The 21,335-nt window shown below is 35.0% G+C and overlaps 2 protein-coding genes across 2 annotated transcripts; one reads left to right on the top strand and one right to left on the bottom strand.

Moving 5' to 3' along the window:
* The first annotated feature begins 198 nt into the window (after positions 1 to 198).
* LOC107220970 (scaffold protein salvador) lies at positions 199 to 9,643 on the top strand. Its single transcript, XM_015659793.2, has 7 exons — positions 199 to 618; positions 748 to 821; positions 1,055 to 1,182; positions 1,543 to 1,770; positions 1,883 to 2,104; positions 2,206 to 2,511; positions 7,961 to 9,643. The coding sequence occupies exons 1-7, from the start codon at positions 528 to 530 to the stop codon at positions 8,061 to 8,063; spliced, it is 1,152 nt and encodes a 383-aa protein (XP_015515279.1). The 5' UTR covers positions 199 to 527; the 3' UTR covers positions 8,064 to 9,643.
* Positions 9,484 to 16,736, bottom strand: LOC107220972. The gene is made up of 3 exons (XM_046736667.1): positions 16,598 to 16,736; positions 15,788 to 15,999; positions 9,484 to 9,727 (listed from the first exon to the last, which is right to left on the bottom strand). The coding sequence occupies exons 1-3, from the start codon at positions 16,711 to 16,713 to the stop codon at positions 9,552 to 9,554; spliced, it is 504 nt and encodes a 167-aa protein (XP_046592623.1). The 5' UTR covers positions 16,714 to 16,736; the 3' UTR covers positions 9,484 to 9,551.
* Positions 16,737 to 21,335: the final 4,599 nt, after the last annotated feature.

Here is a 21,335-nt window from a genome sequence, read left to right as displayed (position 1 = left end):
CTGAAAGTTACTAGCACATCCGGCGCAAGTTACGCCACTTGAAGTTCATTCTTCCGAACAACAGAGCAACAAACGCAAGACATTTTTTTATGAGCAGCGCTGCTGCTGCGGCAAATCACCAAACAGATGTTAGTATTTTTCTAGTAAGTTACTAAACTGCTGATGCTTTTTCCTGCACATGAAATCCCACCTTAAGGGTAAAGGGTGTAACAGACGGACTGCGCGTTACTGTGTGGTTATCCGAAGTAGTTGTCAGTTCACGATTTGACATATTGAAGTGGAAACGGGGTTCATTCCCTCGATAATTTTTAGTTATTCATGTCGTCCTAAAGTAGTGACTATCAAAATGTTGAAAAATTTCACCTCGTTACAGACATTTGTATATTATGAAAGCCCAGTCCAGTATTAACACATACCCACACGGTCGAAATAATATGTAAACGACACATTCGATATAAGTCCTTTCAATGTAAATCTGCTTCATGTAAGTTAATTCAATTTGCAACGTTCATAAGTGTACGATAAATATGCTGTCACGCAAAAACAAAGATTTGCGTACAATTAAAGAAGGCGTCGTTGGGAAATATGTTAAAAAAGAAACACCCCCTGAAATGCCTAGTGAGTATTCAATTGCTTTATCACTATTTGCTGCGCGAAAACGACCAGCAAGCATTCTTAGAAGTCTATAAACTACTCTTTGAATAACGTACTCCTATAAGTTTATATAATGTTAAATTGACTACTTAGTTATCAACGTATGGACAACCGAACCAGTCAGAAGAATAAGAAGATTTAATCAATCATCTATACCATCGTCTGCGGTAAGAGTTTCTGATTGTTGCTCAATCAAAGCTGTGAGTATGCACATGAAAATGAAAAAGCAAGAGTTGGGTATTCATTTGTATAAAAATACTATGAGCGAGATAATATAAAAGAATAACTCATTCGTAGTATCTCACGAGCTGCTTTTCAGTTTTCTCACGATGGCGTTGGTAAACATGTCTGACCGGTTCAAAGTGTATAAACAAACCTATCATGTCTGTCCTTTTTATAGCCTGTAGTTCAACAGCCAAGTATGGTCCAAAAATTTGGAAACACAAAAACAACTATGAGCGCAGTTGGATTAGGAAGTCACGAGGGCAAATATACACCCAATAGCTCGGTTCCAGATTTAGCTCAAAGGTATGCATATTCCAATACTAGAAATGTATTTGATTTTTGTTGATCCTGCATAATTCTATGAAAATATTTATTTTTCCATTACTTTTCTTTCTACCTGCAATAAGATCACTTGTTGCATAGTTAGAATGTGCCAACATTTGGTACTTTTCTTACAGCCAACTACATGTTAGTAAGAGGCTTCCTACACAACGGTTGATTATAAAATTTCATCTCATAATTGAATAGATATTATCGACATTGTTTGGTCTACACAAGTCTCAACGAAGAGCAACATTTTTCACATGTCGATGCTTACTTTGAACAGTCTCTGTTCGATTTTTGTTATTCCTATTTGTACACTAACTAATCATTTTTCAACAGATTTGCCAGCCTTTCTGTTACTTCCAGCGACGGGACAACCTCACGTACTCCGACTCCGATGTATCATCCTGAATTGTCCCCTGCAATTTCGCACACCTATGTGAACCAATATGCTGGTTCTGAATATCATTTGGATAGGATTCAAACACCTCAATTACCTTACCTGCCTTCTGAAATTGATTTAGGTTATGAAGATTATAATCAGACTCCGTATTGCCAAAACTCTGGGTAGAATAATTTGGTACCTTAGTCAATAATCAATAACATGTTGTGTAAATTATTTTGTACTCCTGTATCACTATGCAATTTCATTGCTTATGTAGTTCTCATACTTATTCAGGTACAATAGGAGGCACTCGGAGAGACCGAGTTCAAGAGGGGAACCACCAGAAGAGTTACCACTGCCACCAGGCTGGTCGGTCGACTTCACTCTGCGTGGTAGAAAATACTATATTGATCACAATACTAAAACTACGCACTGGTCTCATCCACTTGAAAAAGAGGGTCTACCGACAGGTTGGGAGAGAATAGAATCTCCAGAGTACGGAGTATATTATGTGAAGTAAGTTGTTGTGCATTTTTTATGATATTAACTTGCGAAAGCAACAATGTAAGGTGTCGCATGGGAAAACATCGATGAATATATTTCCTTGTCTTTTTCAGTCACATCACAAGACAAGCACAATACGAACATCCATGTTATCCTTTGGAAATGCAAGCCGTTCGTGTTGTTTCACCACCACGCCACACGCATTTTCATTCCCATAGCGTTCTAGTTCCAGCAAATCCTTATCTGAATGAAGAAATCCCACATTGGCTTTATGTATACAGCAGAGCATCTGTTGCTTTGGACCGGAAATTACGCTGGGAGCTCTTTCGTCTTCCTGAATTGGATTGTTTTAATGCGATGCTCACCAGACTGTACAAACAAGAACTAGAAGAAGTTGTAATGCGATACGAAGAGTACAGGTTTGTGTTACGTTTATGTTTCTTGATTCCTCATCAGAAGTACAGAACAAATAGGTAGCAGCCCGCTAAACATCGTCTAGTCTAAATCACAATTACTTGAAATAAGTTAAATGAAAAGTAACGAATATTTTACATAAGAATCTGGGTGCTTCAATTATGCTGAAGCTACTATCTAGCGGTCAGGGAATTCCGAGAAATAGAAAATATACAGGGCTTTTGAATTCCCTGGAAAATGAGGAAAAATTTTTTTGTGATTCTGTATGACTTGGAATAATCAATATTTTTTTCACATTAGATGTCACTAATCAATTCAGTTTCATTGCTATAATGTATTATACATGTATTTTGTTCAACACATGGTTTATTTATCTGTTGCAAAAAATTCTAATATTTTAGACAATTTAATCCCATTGCCGCTTATATAATCCACGTGTTAGAGTAGTATGAGATTTTTCGAGGTGTAGAAAAATTTAAAATTACGTCCACAAATCTTAGAATTTTCTAAACTCTGCATCTGTCTGACATCTTGTATTGTAGTTCAATACCTTACTCTTAATGAAGTTTGCCGTTGTACTATATTGCATAGAAATAGACATAGATATGCTATACGCTCCATAACAGAGCGTACCTCATCACTTGGCACTAGTAAACGCACATTATGATGCATGTAGTCTAGCAATTCAGGGTAGGAACGTGACTTACCTTATGCCAGCCATTGGACCAATACCATTCAGGTAGATCACTTTTATGCGTGGCTGCTTCTGTTGTTTCAGAATACTCCTATCTATTGCCTGATCAGTCGTTGCTCACAGAATGCCGCCTCTGTGGCCACATCGATCTAAATTTTCAGAAATGATAGCCCTAGTATCCTAAAATATCGTAAAAACTGCAGTATTGAATATTCTGATGACCCCATTTATATCCATGCATGCTAAGTTCTTATTCCACACAAACAACTTCTACAATCAAGTCATCTCAAAGCTGCAAAAGAGTGATCATTTTTTAAGACTTCGTCATCTGAACATTATGCACTTTGACCTTCTCTGGATATGGTGAAGCTCTTCATCATATTCAGTGAGGTCTGTCAGACCCGTCATACTAGGTAGAAACAATTCTATAGAATTTTTAGTCTGCAAAATTGATTTCTGACGAATTAGGTTTCTTCTGGACCTTTTTCACTTTTTTCCCTTTCTTAGCTCAGTCTTGCATTCAGGATCGACCTTCCATGCTTAACACAGCTCTAACTTTTACCCTAGAAGGTTGGTTTATCCGAAACCCCTACCTTTCATATGTATTGTGAAGTAGATTTTCCTTACCTCTAGCTACCTGGAAGTAGTGGTGAAGTAGCCAAGTACTTATCGTGTTCACAATAATTTGGCGACCTACGATGATAGCTAGAAAAAGAATCATACGAAAGATATCGCAAAGTATTGGTGGGTGTCTGGGCTGATCAACAGGCCTTCTAAACTCAACCGTCACTGGTCCTCGGCTACTGCAGCACTCGGTAGCTCAGTATGGTGGAGAGAGGAGAGGTAAATTTTGGAGAAAAAGAAATGACACTTGTTATAACCCCAAAATTAACAAAATAAATAAAAAAAAGTATATTCTTGATTGTGCCCATACAACAAAACAAGAAAAAAGCAACAGAAGAGTCTCAATAAAATAAAAATGGGAAATGAAATTCAAACTCGGTCGGTATTCGCCAATCCCGAAACAAAGTGCCAGCCAACGAAAGGAAAATATAGTACTAGTGGACTGAACTACTCTTATATAAACTATTGAGCTTTTTAGCTCACAATACAAGATCCAAATCAGTAACCTGCAACTAAGTAAAGGTGCTAATCATCCCAAATCCCAAATCTTAATCCACACCATTCACGTAGTTCTAAAACTTACAACTAAAACACAAAATAATACAAAATGAAATGAGATTAGCCTTGTCTAAACTAAGGCGCTAATCGCGGGAAATTAATTGTCAATTTTCGTCAGCTGACTCACATTCTACAACATGAGAGATTTCATTATTTTCAAAAGTGGCTGGAGTTTAAAGAATTTGTGTCATGAAGTACTGACCGTAGTAGCGTCGCGCTAGTTCGCTAGAATTCCCTGTGCGTTAAAAAGGACCTCAATGCAAACACGTAAAAATTGTAACGCTGGTCACGTCGTTCAGGAGCCAATTCGTAAATTCAAGTTTTAACTCGATCCGGCTTACCTAGGTAAAAGATTTTCTGCAAATTCCCATATCCCCTGTAGAAATGTAGGTGTTTCTATTGAACATCTTAATTACGGCATAATGATGGATACCAACCCGTCTCTCCCTCACCCCGCACAAGCTAATCACTTATTTATTACGGAGACATACCTGAAAAGGTATGGTTGTTTGGTTGTAATTATTATTAATATTACTATTGTTAATATTATTGTGAATACAACTAGGCAAATATTTAGGAACACAAAAGTGATGCTGTTTATTCATTTTTTTTGAAAGCGTCTTCATTAAACACTGTTCAAATTATTATATTTGCAAGCTAGGAAAATGTACTTAAAAACAAAATGAAATCCTGGAATAATGAACGCAAGCCTAAATATGAAAGCTTCATTTTAAATTTCTGAAAAATAGTTTAAATTCTAGTAGATTAATTAATATCACTCTGTAATGGCTCATTTTATTCAGAAGTTTATTTTCTCTAAAGTTACCAAAATTGATTTTTTTCTAGTAGTTAATTCAATATACTATACCCATTTGTTAATTATAATCAGTATCGGCAATATTGTAACATTCAATATTTATTAATAACAGGATGATGAAAAAAGTGTTTTAGTGAATTTGTAGGAATTAGTCTTGCAAATGAAATGAACTGCATTTAATAACTGCATAATCCACTGCATTTTTAAGGATTTTTAAGCAATTCGAAATGAGGCATTGATATCCAAGCCTTTGTTTATAGTTTCAGTATTTTCTATCTTTCTCTATCTTCTTGAATTTTTTTATTTTTGAAAACTTTTTCGAGGGTTAGGACATAATAATTTGATACATACGCAATGCAGGACTATCTTCTAATAAATTCGGTAAAAAGTATCGTTTTTTGGGCAACCAACATCGTCAAAGTTGGCAACTTACGTTTAGTCAATAGTGACATATAGTATTTATACCAAACCTCATCCAAGGTCGGTAAAATTTCTGCACTCTAGTAATTTTTGGTGCAAGCATTATGCACTCTTTATTCAAATGCATGAAATTGTTTATGGTCAGCATCAACTGCATATTATAGGGGATTTGATGGGAATGTATGCTCTCTAAGTAGTGATATTAAATCCAAACTCAAGTTAAACTCGTAGTAATGGAGTTTGTAACACTGACACAATTAAATATACATTTTTTCTATATTTCATTTTTTTATATTAAATTTATAAAACATATTTTAACTCCAACAGCTATCAAAAACCTGAAATTTTAAACTGATTTTTCCAAGCACAAAACTTTTTTTACAAGTTATTGAGCTATTGGTGCTGGGCTGGAAAACTGTCACCACAAACATGCATATATATATATATATATATATATACAAAAAAAATATCAAACTTACAACAAAAAAATATAAGTTACTCAAATGTGTCACCAGCTGCCGACTATTTGTACTGGGACGTGGTATATGATTATTTACATATTTCTTGTTTTCTATATGTTGCCTAATTTTTACTGTAAGATATTTGTTGCTCATACTGGTAATATAATTCCATTTGACATATTTTTCTCATAATCAGAGTTTGATATTCATTAAGATGTTATATTTTTACTTCCATTAGTTTGCAAAGTACTTGTGTTTACTTTCAGTGACGTTACAAAAGTCCTTTTCTCTCTCTGTAATTATTTTGGGAAGTTATGAGCTGAAAACGACTTGAGTGTGAGTAACTCAGCGTAATCTAAAGAATGTCAAAATAGGTGTAGAGTTGATCGATTCGATCTCCTAATTTTTTCACCCATCTCTTGCCCTAATCGGACTGAAAACTTTTTTGTGATGTTTCACTTTTCAAAACCTTATTAACTACATCTTATTGGCGATTTTGAAATTATGCATATAGAACTGAATACACTCACAAATTTTTAGGTGATTGCCTTACAGGGTTATTCATTCTTTGCTGAACTCGATACTGGGTTGAGAAAGAGCCACTTATCTGGGCATCCGGTAGGACTGCTGTGTCACTGGCACTCGTAATCAGCAATCAATAAATGACACTGTATATATAATGAAATTTAATAGCAGAGAATTTTAGGTGAAAGAATTGACACAAACGAGAATAAGTATGTAATGCGGTTTAGTATCACTAACGCAGAAGCTGTAAGAACATACAATGGAATCTTTGATAGTGGCATATAGCAATCGAGTGAGCTGTCACGAAACAGTATACATTGTTGAAAATTGAGTTAAAGATATAAGTATGTGGTTGTCATGAGATAAGTTACCGAGGTGTTTTTATTTGATCAGCACGATCTTAGCGACATATTCTTTTGCACTACTGAGTGTGAAATAAGTTCAGTACATTGTTAATGAAGCAATATGTATTCTATTTGCTCGTCGCTAGTATTCTTGTTTCCCAAAGCATGTGTTAAATAGACAGAAATGATTGGCAACGCATCACATGATGACCTTGCGCTCGTACTTTCGAAGTAAGTTTTATTAATATTAGGAAGTATAGCATAGGCATGACCTACACCCTGCCGTGATGTGTAGATAATTGAAAATAATCAATAATGAAACGTCATCCATAGTGCGGCATGCTAGACTATCAGAATCTCCAACAGTACACTGCTTGACATTTCATTTGTCTCGTAAGAGCCGTCATTGCAAACCTGAATGTCATACTCGTGAATGAGCTTGATACAACTACATTTCTTTAACCTGCACAATGATAATGCTCATCATACTAAAAATAAAGCCAAGGAAACGTTTCCACAAATTTATAATATAAAACTTTGACTTAATTTTAATCCCAGATCTGGGTAACTCTAAATATAAATGAACCAGTATGCGAACATTCCTGACATGTTTTTAAGGTACTAAAGAACACAAAATGAAAATGCAAGATTGGTAACCTGTTGTCCAGTAGACTTTCTTAGGCTTCACATTAGTATCCTGATTCCATGGAAAGTATACTATTTCTCTTCTCTTATGAGTACTCAAAAGCGTAAAATGTACACCCGGGGTGCATCGGCACAGTTAAAAACGCTGTTAGTCATCATTATGTATATATTCATAACTATCGGCATTGAATGTTTGCATTCTTAGATATACCGTTAGTAGTTCATTGTATTTTTACCTGAAAATAATCCACATAGGTTTGCGTTCTGTACTTCACTGAAGATGTTTAATTTAGCGAATAATAATAGTTTTACATAACTTTTAGGTATTTCGAGTTTAATTTTTTCTCTGCATTTTCTTATTTCTAGATCTGCTTTGCTGTGTGAAATGGAACAAAGATTGAAGGAATTGAAACCCGAATCTGCAGGATCAACCGCGGGAGTTGTTGCCCTACGGAGATCCTTGCCTTAAGACTGTAGAATGTCGACAGAAGCTGTAGTAAAGCTTGATTTATTTGTGTGATTGACTAAACAGAGTTCCTTAGATGTCTTATACGAGCATTTGGTATACAGGTATTCTCTTTCTTCATGTACGAGACCAACTCGCTTTGCCTGAGGTAATAATTGACTATTCTTACGAGAAGCAAACAGAGGCCTGTACAGACATGTTTGATCGTAGGTTTAGAAGTGTTCTGGAGAAAGATTATGGACAAATTATCTTCAGTGCATAAAATGAAAGTGCCTTAATAATCCTCTATTAACTAGTTCAGAACCTATAATAAGAGGAGCCTCATAACTTTGATAAGTAATATTTACATTATCTGCTGCCATAAATTTAATATCATTTTCGGATAGATACAAAATTGAAATGAAACCAAGTGCAACAAGTCTGATCACGATACAGTACACCACTGAACTTCTGTAAAATAAGTGAATATGTGTCTTGCTACTTGTAATTGTAATATAATGGAATGTTTTGCAAAACCATCTCGTGGCAACTACTACCTTATTGGTAGATATTACGAGTGAACCAAGTCCTCTCATTGCTTATGGAGGATCATTATCGCGCATCTATACTCTTAGTTTATGCTCGATCCATATTACGCCTACATTGACAATAGCAGTTCGTCTAATGTCGTTAATCAAGAAGCAATATTATGGAAAGGCTAAACCAATGCTTATCGAAGTGGTCCATTCTTTGGAATGAATTTAGTAATTGTAATAACGTTGCTCGCAGTGCTGGTATATGACTCTTCTTTCTCTGAAGCAATTGCATTTACTTTTTAGCAAAATTAAATGTTCCGTCATTTTCGATGAAAAATAATTTTTAACGAACTAAAACATGAGTGCCGTTTTTCTTTACGTATATGTTGTGCAAAAAAAGTTACAATTGATTTATAAAATATTAGATCAAGAAACTTCAAAATTTACCTGGTTTGACATCGATATACCTATAGAATTACTTTTTTAAATATATTGTCATTTCATTCCGTGTGTAGTCACGACTGTTACCTATTGATCATAACTTGTCTTCTTCGAATCGAACGGATAAATTGCATATGGTCCGTAGCTGGTGCAGGTTAAATATAACTGAAATTTGGATTTACTATGACGTAATTTGTTCGAGGCAATCCGAATTTGCGTTTAAATTTCGTAAAGTTCACTCACTGTCAAAAATTATTTGAACTTATCTATATTCCTATGATTAAATAAAATTTATTCATGAACTGTTATGTATCCAGGCCCCACAGAAATCGTTGGATCCCACAACCCCGAGTGCTGGAGTCAAATGCTCCTCTCGTTCAAGGTTATGCACACAGCAAACAATTGTGTCTTATTACTAAGTCCTTAATGAGATGAACGAAAATTAGCTAGTCTTTTTCATATTGCAATTTGTGTTATCATGTATTTTATTATGACTATTTTACAATGTAAAAACTGAAGTATTAATCACCACTTGTTACGTGGAATCATTTGTACTTGACACTGCCTCTTCATTTCCAACAGTGCGTTCAGCGGCCGTTCCAATATACAGATCTTCGCCCTCCTTTATTTCGTATGATCCTTTTATTTTAAACCCAGACATTTGTATTACCTGTGCTTGTGGGATTCCTAGAGTGTGCGCCCAGCTCCTTGCTGCATAATAAATGAATTGGTAGATATGATTACATTGTGCTTTAACGTAATTCGCATTTACTAATTCTTGTACCTCTGATTTTGAAAAAGTTCCAATCAAAAAAACATTGGCTGCATTTCCTTCCTAACGGAAGCTCTCATAAAGTTTTTGAATATTTACATACGGTGCACTTTGGAAAAAAATTAATTAATTCTTTTTTCAGGTCTCTTCATTGTGTGCCCTAATTCTGATTTACTTCACTTCAATTCAATCTTGTACCGGTACTGTAATGCTTTTGAAATTTCGCCTTTGTTATTGCGAAATTGAATCATTTGGTCAGATTCTTTTTGAATCAGAATTTCGTGAATACTAATTGTTTCTGGCTTCCAGCCATGGTCAATGAAAATTTGACGCAGCAGCGCTTTCTCGACACCAAATTAGTACATTTTGTATCAAGGGCGGAAAAAAGGCGACTGCGAGCGTGATGTTTGCCACCCAAACGAAGCGATAGTGCTCATCACGAATGAAATCGCCTTCCTTCCGTCATGCACACGATTTTTTGACCTAGTCCGTTTGAAAATTCGCATTTTGCGCATGTGAAGCGGGCCCAAGAAATTGGCATTTACATGCGCACTTCGCAAGCAAACGGACATCGAACTTTGCACCCGGTAAAGCGTCCAGGTAGATCCGGCGACTCAGCTCAATGAGAAATCTAAATAAAAATTTGTACAACGAAAATTCGTTGTTTAAGCAATCACATCGGAATTTTTTTAGTCAAAGATCGAAATAAACGGAAATCAAGTTTTTAACACAGGGCTTATTGTGCAATGCCGTTATAACTACAGTATTTTGATAATAACTTTTGAAAAACACCACAAATTGTCACAAACAATAACCGCATATATCACAAATTTCGACTTTTAGAATGTAATTGTGGAATAAAAATCCATTATCGTTGATTAAATAAACAATATTATCAGTTGAAAAGCCGAATTGCATGCATGCATGCTCGTACGGTTTTCCAAAGCACGATTTTGGTGTAACTTCAATCTTATTATTCAATTTAAACGAATGTTCCAAAATTCACTTTGTGTTAATGTCGTCAATAAGGTATGAAATTTGCAAAAAATAAAAATTTCGCCCAGTTTTTTGCCAAAAATGAAAATTTTGTATCATATTATCGACAGATTGGAAGTGCAGCTATTTTTCCAGAGTCCCAAAAAATCTAAGCCCCCTTAGCACGCCCCGACTAAATACAGCCTTTTGCGCAGGATCTACCAAGTGCATATAAGAACGGCAATTTTGCGCCTGCTTAAAATGCGCGAAAAGTCATTTTTCCAGAAAGGATAAGACAGAAAAAAAAAAACTATTCTCATTGATGGAGTGTTCCCCAATTTTTGAATAGCTTTACCTCGATGACATTAAGAAGTGATTGCCGAAATTTGATATGGGATATCGATTTTGATGAGATCTGTTAACCTGATCTTGGTAAAAGTCGAAGACAGCGATTCGAGATGGCAGAAATTTAGAAAACTCAGTTTTTTTTATTTTTTTTTGTTTTCATTTGTTATATTATTGCGTATATGAACCATACTCGTTTTGATGTCGTCTACTTTTTAATCAACTTTTCAATATTATTTTTGACTACGGATAGAACTAACATCATTATCATAAAGTCACTGTACAAATTTATAGAAATTCATTGGACTAGTTTCAAAGTTAGAACAGTTGCAAAGTAAGTACTTTATGAATTTCTTGAAGACATGCTTCTTCGACTATGGTACCACAGGTAGAGTGGGATTTATTTGCAAGTTTTCTAGGTCTTATAAAATGTCAATGGTCGTAAAAAATTAACTTATTTTTGAGTTTTTCACGAGTTACAAAATTTACCATCAATTTCTTGTCACGAAAAGTAGTCAACAAAAATGTTATAGGGACTCTGGACTGATCTTTGTCTAGATGGTACCTCCTGAAGCATGAAAATCTCCATATTATAATTGCAAAACATTGCCGATTTTACTTGAATCACTTTTGAAATAAAATCTTATGGTATCGTAACTTAATAGAAATAAAGTTTCAACCGGGCAAAATTAAAGTGATGAATTTTCACCTGAACATAAATATAAATAAAAATATTTCGCTCATGGGTTGTTGAAACTTTTGCAAGAATACTTCAAATGAATATTGACAGTTGCAACATTTATTATACATTTTTTGGATTAATAAACAAAGTTTTTTCTTTCGATTCACCTTCCCAAACATTACATGCTCTATCTAGCATTCAAGACCGCCTGTATGTAAGAAATTAGTAGAATTCACCTGGATTGATTCGTTAACGTAAAAAATTTTACCATTACCAACATTGCGTGAATTTTAATTTTGAACCGTTTATAACTTACCACAGATTGTCTGTCCTAATTTTGATTTGATGAAAAAGCTCACCTAGTGCACGCGAGTCGAGAGTGCGGTGAATGGAAACCATACATTGGGTAACTGTCTCGGTAATTAATAAGATGAGGTATAAAGAAATATTGCGAGATTTTTTGAGAAAACTCGATTTATTAGCATTGATTATGCTAGGCTATTTCAATTGCACTAAGGGGTCGAATTTCGAAACTGCAATAGCTATTTATAGCCAGATTTATTTCAAAACAGGCCAATCTAAAGTTGTAGGATTGATCACCCATGAAATCTCGTCAAATAAAATAAGAAAAAGTGTATGTGCGAAGTTACAAATGCGTCAATTTTGAAAGCTAAGAATGCTGGTTCTACCAAGAAATCAGTATCATTTTTGTTTTCATACCAGGTTTTTCACATTAATTGACAATATCGACTTTTTTTTAGTGTTTAACCGTGTACAATGGCGCTTTGAGCAATGTGCAACTTTTTTGCTTCAGTAATGCGTAAGCGTGCGTAATCGTCAGAATAGATGAAATTTTACCCGGTAGCATTCTTTTAAGGGCGTATCAGGTGTACGGTCTGGTCAAGAACAGTATGGTAGTTTATCCAATTTTAATGAATAATATCTAACGTCCATTGTAAGTGAATCCTACACAAATCACTTGGCATGGATTTTGTTTGACATAAATGTATCATTCTCATCTCTATCATAGTAAAAAATATCCTTTTCGCTTCTATTACTATAGGAAAAAACATATTTTTACAATTTTTGTGGCCAAATTTGATTTAAAAAAACCCCGTAACTTGGATCAACGAACAGAACAACTGGTACAAGTTGCAAAGTTTTTATTTAAAAAAAAAGGGAGGCTAAGTCAAAAAAAAAGTTCTTTTCGATTCCTACTCTTGTTTTTCGAGTGACCCCAATATCGATTAGGAGAAATGTCATGAGTATAGAACGATCTGGAACAATTTTCTAAAACTTTTTTTTCGTAATGTGGGGAGAGGGGCTCACCTCACATAGCTGGGCTTTGAAAGTGTCAAGTTTTTAGAACGTGAAAAACGGTTCACTTTATCATGGTTGGCTAAATTTCGAACCATCTCAAAACAGCAATGAGGTAATTTTCCGGAAAATGTATCATTACATCAACGTTACAAACAGTAACTTCATTCAAAAGTTGTTAATAACGGAGCTCTTTTCGTGTACAACAGATAGTTTATTTTGTTTCCTTATATCGAGGAAAGGTTACTTTGATTTAATTCAACTTAAACAAACTCAGTTGCACTTATCATTTTTGATCTGCAATTTCGTCATTCAAACATTTTTACTTTTTCTCGCCTGTGGCGATGCAGGAAAAGTATTGATATGGGTAGAAAATGATTTTCGTTTCATTTCAATGAATTTTTACGATTTCGGATCTTTAGTATACGAAAAACAGATTTTAAGAGAAATGTCAGTCTGCCGGTCCGTCCTGAGAAACTCTCGAAATGATCTCAAACACTGCTGGATGAAAAACTCTGAAATTTACACGACTTTGCATTGAAATTATGGGCATCAAGAATTGCCAGATCTCATTTTTTATTAACGTAGGTTTCCATCGAAAAAAATTCAAAATTTCAATTTTTTAAACACTTTCACGATGATTTCGGTTATGGCTCGATGAAAAAGACCTGAAATTCACATGACTACAATCAAGTTTAGACATTAAGGGATCGTCTCAGTGTGAAATTTTCAAAAAATCGTTTTTTTTTTTGCATTATTGTATAGTATACACTGTTCTCGACATTCTCTCAAATTTTTAAATCGAAATTTAAATTATTACGGTCGCTACAGCGTTTCTTGTAGAAAGGGAACGATTTTTCTACCTGCGCGTGTACTAAGGTCCTTAGGTTCTATAACCTTGCAGAATAAACTGTCCAAGCATTTCAGTTCGTTTTTGACATCCACCACGGATAGACATACGAGTGAAACCCCCAAGAAAAAAATCAAGACCTGGCATCGCCGATTGATCGTAAGTAAACGATTTATCTAAAATTTTCTAACTTCAATCTTTAAACGCGTTTTTCTCGGAATGGTGTTTTTCAAAACGGTGTCCACTCTCAAAGGAAGAGTTTTGAAGATATCTATTTCCGATTTTGAGAGAACATTCTTAACGTCATTCTCTATCGCGCTATGGAAGTTTTTTTTTTTTTTTTTTTGAAATCTTCCAATTTTTTTTTATGAGAAACTGTCGAAAAAAAGGGCCAAAAAAAACCTCCATAGCGCGATAGCGACTTTCCTACAGATTAATAATCTTTTTGCAATTTCTGTTTCAGATCAAATTTGCGGCCGCAATCGTGGACACCGTACAGGACCTTTTTTTTAACGTGTCATTTCAACAATTTATCCAATGATTATATACTAAACAAATGAACGTAAAAAAAATCATTTTGTATTCGGCATGAATGTATTTATTTATAGAAATAAAACTAGACCGATTAGTTTATTACAACATTAAAAAAAAAAATCACGAGTCACACTGAGACGATCCCTTAAAAATTGGCATATCCTGTTTTCTCTGACCGATGGTTCTACTGGAAAGAACTTAAAAAAAACTCTCAGCACTCTGGCATTTCATAGAACGATCCGACGTTTATAGAAAATTTGATGTAAAATTCTATAAAGCAAATAAAATAATGCAATAGGAACCGACTTCATGAAAAACAAAGAAATCATTTTATAAAACAAAGGAACGTCAATGACAAAAGATTTTGATCGTCCTTGATGGTAATTCCAGTAATGAACTAGTTTCTAAAGTGATAAAAAAAAAAACTATTTCTCCGGCTTGTCCTGATTGAACTGTATACCTAACACACGGTTCATATAGAAGCTCAATTTTTGCCTAAACAAAGAACGCGAGGTACAGAATACCGTCAACAAAGAAAAATTGTTCCTTCATACAAGTTCCAAAAAAATTCGACGATTTATTCAATATTTCATATCACTTTCGGAATTTCGGCTGAAATACAGTTAGTCGTTTGGCATCTAATTTTTACAAAACAAATCAATTGTGCTACGACCAAATAAAATAGACGTAGAATAATGGATTCTACAGGTTTTTAGTTGAGTTTTTTTTTCGATTTTTTTTAGCTTCTAAAAGTACGTTTGAATACATTTTGGATCTATGTGGTTTTGGACCACTTTGGTCTAGATCATTCGATTTTATGTTGCTTTATTTTATTAGAATTTACTGGTAGAAAGCTAATAAATTCATATACTTGTATTTCTTGGAATGAGTTTGAAAAACCGATCCCGGCTGAGTCTCTTAATTTCCAATAAAATTCTGCTCAAACCAAAGATTTACAGCTCCATCGAATGTGGACTTACATTTTCAACGGGTTCCGAGTGTGTATATCGCCTGTGTTGAGCGAAGTCAATATATTCAGCCAAGCATTATGATCAAGTATAAAATATACACTACAATGTCCATATCAAGAACATATTTTGAAGCATCGTTAAGTCTGTATATAACCAACACGTTTTTAGAATTGCGATTCAAGTATAAGACCAAATGAGATTTGTACGCGATGCAATAAATGAGAAAGCTTTTTTTGGAGCTTACAATCACTATTTCCAAATTTTCTTGACTTTTGAAACATTGTACAAATTATATTAACTAGAGATGAGAAGTGAAATTAATTACCAGGAAGTACGTCTACGTCAGGGACATAACCCTCTGCTCTCATCCAGTCACGTTTGCCTGTGTAACACATGTACAATACACCGCCAAATGCATGCCATGCTAAAACAGCATAGAGTATCGACAGGCGCTTTTTCCATTGAAGTGCACGGTCCACATGTATCGGGGATGTGTTTCTTCTAATAAACAACCGCAACCATCTGAATTGCAACATTCTGTAAAGTGTGAAAATCAACTTTCAACTGACCGTAATTTCATGCACCTATGTGGAAAGGCATTAAGTATTGAACAAATAATACAATGTACTTAAATATTGAGATTAACTAACAATCGTTTAATTGTAATTTTAAGGTGGGAAAACAAGAATCTGCTTCAGAGATTAAGATTAGCTGTAATATTGTACATCTTTTTGAACGTTAACACTATTGCAAATTACGAAATTATATGTTATCACGCTTTTGTGGATATAAAACCTATTTAACAAAAAATGTATCAATTTGGTTTGTGTTGTAGTAGCAGGTGAACAGTGATGCACAAGTGAAAATATAATGTTATTGGTAATAAATTCTATAGTGTTTATAGAATTTCGTTTGAAAGACACCGCTTAGAATTGCTCAAAGTCAATTCAAATTGGCAAATCAAATTAAGGGGATGATACTCAAGACTTATAAATCTGAAAATATGAATTTTGAAATGCTATAACTTCTAAACTCTTCTACTGACAATGAATCAAAAGTGAGATGAATTGTTTAGCGCTAAACGAAAGACTTACTTTTTTTTACCTTTAAACAATAGACTAAGGTGAATACCCACCCCACGCATTTTTTATTCGTAAATTCGTTCCTAGAGCAATAATGGGACTCGTAAGTAGAGGAATCTTTTCGTTTTTCAATGAGGAAGAGAATGGCGCATAGTGAAGTTAATTTCATTGAAGTTTAATTGGTGAAAAATCCATTCAAATACCAAGCAGTGCTGAAAAACAGCAAACACGTCATTTTTTAAGCAAAAATTCAGATTTTTTATTCTAATCAACCCGTTGTCAAATTTCGAACGCGGTTTTGGAGAGGATACATCTGACGTTTAGAGGAAAATTATCATTGCTATTTTCTGTTCAAAGATATACCTATTCGGAATTTTAAAAATCAAAAATCAGAGAGCTCAGGTACGGAAAAACTTAATGAAAAGACCATAATATATTCTTTTCAAAATATACTCTTCCGGTTGTAAGATACAATATATATTATGAAAGAAGGTAATTTAATCAGTATCATATTTTATTTTTTTTTTCTACTGCCATTATACAGTAGAGTGGTCTATTTGAGTTAACACAGAAGAATATCTTGAGAACAACGCATTTCACGAAAAAACGTTTGCAATAAAAGTTTTATAGTTCGAAGGCGGTGCAAGACTGTGCTATCGTACTTTTCATTCGATGGAGGTTTAAAAGGTCATTTAATGGTCGACATTGTTTTTTCTTTGAACATGCACTTTTTTCTACAGATTTGCATTTTACAAAAAACAATCGTCAACCTTTTATCCCAAACTGTTTTTTCTAAGACATCAATTTTTCAACATTTCTCAAAATTGATGAAGGCATCCAATAAAACAATAAAATATGAGAAAAAATTCATAACAATAGAGGCTCAAGATTATACCTGTCAAGTTTAATATACTTTTTAAGATGCTTTATAAAAGATTCATCACAGTGTAGTGAATGTTCTCTTTTAATGCCACTGGGCATATTTCTGATTCCCTTGTTCATATTTTTTGGAGTAGTTTGCACCATGCTATAAACTTCTTCTTTAAAGTAGGCCTGTGAAAAGAATTAGGAATTGTAAAATCTAGTGACCGAGCAGGAATGTGTATTAGCCTGCCACTGCCAATCTAGCGATTGGTATGATCTATAAAAAAAAAAAGCAACATTGACCTCAAAATGACCATGTAAACCTCCACCGAATGAAAAGTACAATAGCACAGTTTTCTGCACCCTTTAAACCATGGAACGTTTCATTGCATACCTTTTTTTGTATAATACATTGTGCTCAACATATTCTGCTGTGTCAACTTAACTGGACCACCTCATATAATGGGTTGTAAACTATAAAAATCTTGGTTGTAAATTATATATGATTATTTACGGTCCACCAGCGTAATAGTAGCTAGAATATATACATTTTAGCAAAAAAAAAAATTAAACTTACTGCATCAAAATCCTAATGGTAAAAGGAGCTACATGGATATTCATCATGTGCGAGTATACGTATATCCGCTGTCAAAAAATTTACAGCGCTATCGACCTGTCCCTAATCGTAGAACCTTGAACTGAATTATGGTGCTGGTCCAGAGTTGCCAATGACACTCAGAACTCGGTATCGTAGTTTAAAGTTGGCTTGGGATGGATATCTACCCCAGTCTGTCGTTTTAGAGTTAATTTGTACTTAAATTATCCAGATATGGATTATAGCTAGATCATGAAGAATACATTATTTAAAAAAAGTTTGCAGAATCTGAATTAATTTCACATGAATTTAGACATACATGTATACATAAATGTGAGCAATAATTGAATTGGTTTTCTAAAACTGAACATATCCCATCGTATGAATTCAAAGTCACCTCAGATTTGAAATCCTCAGTACTATTCAAAATAAACCTGAAAATATTTTTCTCGCAGTGACAGCTGAGAAGTTATCAAAAATAAAAAGAACAGCTACTATTGCAACAGAAACTACCTTTACTTGGGTCAAAACATTTTATTAATAAAATCTCATGTAATCGAATAAGGTATATCAAGATCGGAGTTCATATTTAGGGATGCATAAATCTTGAGGATCATACCAACAGGTTAGCAGATATCCCAAGTAATCCTATCATGTTGAAGAATGTATGGGTAAAGTGGTCAAGATTTGAAAACTAATTACCAGAATTAATTACCTAGAAGTCTGAGTATTCAAAATATCATGGATAACCTTCCTACTGCGTTAACACAACCCGACTAGTGCCAGAGTGAGCTATCGTTTAATACCTTGGATGTATTATATGCTTTAAGTCACGGTCAGCCCCCTGACACACGCTGCTAAAAGTGGTTCGCAAAATGTCCCTCGATTCTGCCGCCAATCTCCACCACTAGTGGCGCTAGTAGTTGTCTGACAAGCTTGCGCGCAGAGATGTGTAGGTAGATGATTCTGTTGCGTACGGTCAGCGAGGGCAGCGAGCGTGTCAGAAGTCTACTAGCGCCACGTAGAGGAACTAAAAAACGGGGACAAAACGCGTACAGTTTTTTAGTATACGAGCAGTGGTGAGTGTCAGGGGGCTGGTCACGGTCTTCTAAGTTTAGTACTAGACGGCAGCACCACAGCAGAAAAGATTTTGAATTTTCATAGTAAATTGGCGGTTATTCCAAATCTAATAGAGTACGTAAAAAATACCGTCGACTGAAGAATATATGTAGCTGTGTTATAAAGGGGCATCCATAAAGGACGTCCGCGCTTATAGGGGGGGGAGGGGTTCGTCGACATGATTATTGAAACATTACCGACAATCGCTCATTTGGGATTTCCGATGCGATTTTATTTTCGCCAAGTTGAAATGAAGCGTAGAGCCTCCCTTAAATCATATGAAGAACTTTATTCTTTTTTCTCATGGAATGATTGTTCATATTTACATAAAAGAATTTTTGATACATAATTTTTATAGTATTTTTTTCACATCACTTGCGACTTTAAAGAATTAAGGGGGGTCTACGGTTGTGACCATCGGACGTTTCGTAGGGGGAAGGGGTTCGAATATTGTGACCAACTATGACACGGCGGGAGGGGGGGGGGGCCAAAAATTCGCAAAAATTTTCGGCCGTCCTTTATGGATGCCCCCTAAGCAGTACACGAAAATTCACTGTACTCCTGGAAGCGCAGATATCTTTACTCTAGTCTCCATGTGTGTAACATCCGACCGGAACATCGGTATGTTTTATCGACTATTATTATTGCATGTCACTTTCAACTAACCAAACTCGAAGTACGAGAATCTTTTAACCATAAGGTATTAAAACGACTGTCTAACTATTTGGAATATCCCCAGATAGAGATAACTTTGAAATTCACTGACCAAAGCTTAAGAACTATATTACGAGATCTTCGCTCTACAAAGAGCTATAATATTATTATACGTTATTATATACCATTATCATATTAACACCATTATATTCAATTATTATACAACACTCGACAGTGCCATTTGCGCATTCGGAGCTGAGAGCTACACTATAAGCAACTTACGCTATACCATATAGCCTGGAGTATAGAAGACTGGCAAACCATAGACAAGTGTATAACCAATATAATGTAAAGATAGATGCACTGCTGCAATAATCCATAAAATCAGGGACTGCAAAACTTTCAAAACCACAAATACCAATTATCTAGCATGTTTATACTTTCCTCCGTAACGCCGTATTGTAGGCAAGGCGTGCAGTGTTTTGAAGGTAATGCAGATCTTCGATGTGGAGCCATACAGAGCCCCATCTGGAGAGCACATTAGGAAATCTAACGACGAAACGGTTGAAGGTAAATCAACTCACGGAATGATTTTGTAAGGTGAAACAACTAAATAGAATTACAATAAATATATCAATACACTAACAATCAACCCTTTTAAGTGAGCAAAGCTTATACCAGTTTTGAAGTAAAACATAAGGAAACACATCCCTAGCTTCTTACAGGTATTGTACGACACCAAGGAATAAACTCAAAGATGTATACGTGGCAACGCTCACTAACAGACAACCAACAAACATAAGAACAACGTTCTAATACCTTCCAAGCCGATCTATATCAATATAAGAATTAATAATTACAGAAGAGAATTATATACGAAAGCACACGTGTAAACCTGCTCTAAAAATTATTAAATTGTTAAATATCCTACATCTGTTAAGATTGTTATAACACAACATTTAAGAATACTCGCAGCAGCGTAATCCTAATAATATTAAGCAAATAGCAACTATGTCTCATAAAAAATTGGTATAGTACTCCAGGTGAATAACGATAGTAATCAATTATATTACATGTGCAATTCTACATATTTACACGCTATAAAACTAACAAAACGACAAGTAACCGATACGGTAATCTTAATATATAGACTTTGTAACGAACAGGATAGTAAGAATATTTAAGAAATAAACTACAACTAGAACCCAGTGCGTCGTGATCCCCGAAAATGCACACGGCACTAACGTCCACCACGAAACATGGGTCACCTCTAAGGCACGTGCAGTGTGATCACCATATTAGGAAATAGCTGCTAAAATCGGCCCAGGTCCTAACACCCGCGAAAAGGGGGGAAGAAGCACGGTAGCCGAGGGGCCGAGGGGGCTTGCTGCCCCAACACCAAAGCCCACGCAGAGTGGAAAATTACAGCGCAACGACCCTCCGTCTACACCACTGCACCAACACAGTGTTATACCGTATGTAAAAGCTTTCAATATAGTAATAGCTAACGAGCTAAGAGCACGGGCGAACATGCGGCGAAGATGTCGTGCCCTAATTTC

The sequence above is a fragment of the Neodiprion lecontei genome, chromosome 4 (assembly GCF_021901455.1).
Source record: "Neodiprion lecontei isolate iyNeoLeco1 chromosome 4, iyNeoLeco1.1, whole genome shotgun sequence".
NCBI lineage: Eukaryota > Metazoa > Arthropoda > Insecta > Hymenoptera > Diprionidae > Neodiprion > Neodiprion lecontei.
Note: the sequence above shows the minus strand (reverse complement) of the source record. Positions and strands in the feature narration are given on the sequence as shown.

Bases quoted from the DNA above. Each gene is read 5' to 3' on its own strand.
- LOC107220970 (XM_015659793.2), top strand. From the start codon at position 528: ATGCTGTCACGCAAAAACAAAGATTTGCGTACAATTAAAGAAGGCGTC. The intron at 2,105-2,205 runs GTAAGTTGTTGT...TGTCTTTTTCAG, and splicing joins TACGGAGTATATTATGTGAA to TCACATCACAAGACAAGCAC. The intron at 2,512-7,960 runs GTTTGTGTTACG...TCTTATTTCTAG, and splicing joins ATGCGATACGAAGAGTACAG to ATCTGCTTTGCTGTGTGAAA.
- LOC107220972 (XM_046736667.1), bottom strand. From the start codon at position 16,713: ATGAAATTAACTTCACTATGCGCCATTCTCTTCCTCATTGAAAAACGA. The intron at 16,000-16,597 runs GTGGGTATTCAC...CACACTTTACAG, and splicing joins ACGAATAAAAAATGCGTGGG to AATGTTGCAATTCAGATGGT. The intron at 9,728-15,787 runs GTAATTAATTTC...TTTATTATGCAG, and splicing joins TGACGTAGACGTACTTCCTG to CAAGGAGCTGGGCGCACACT.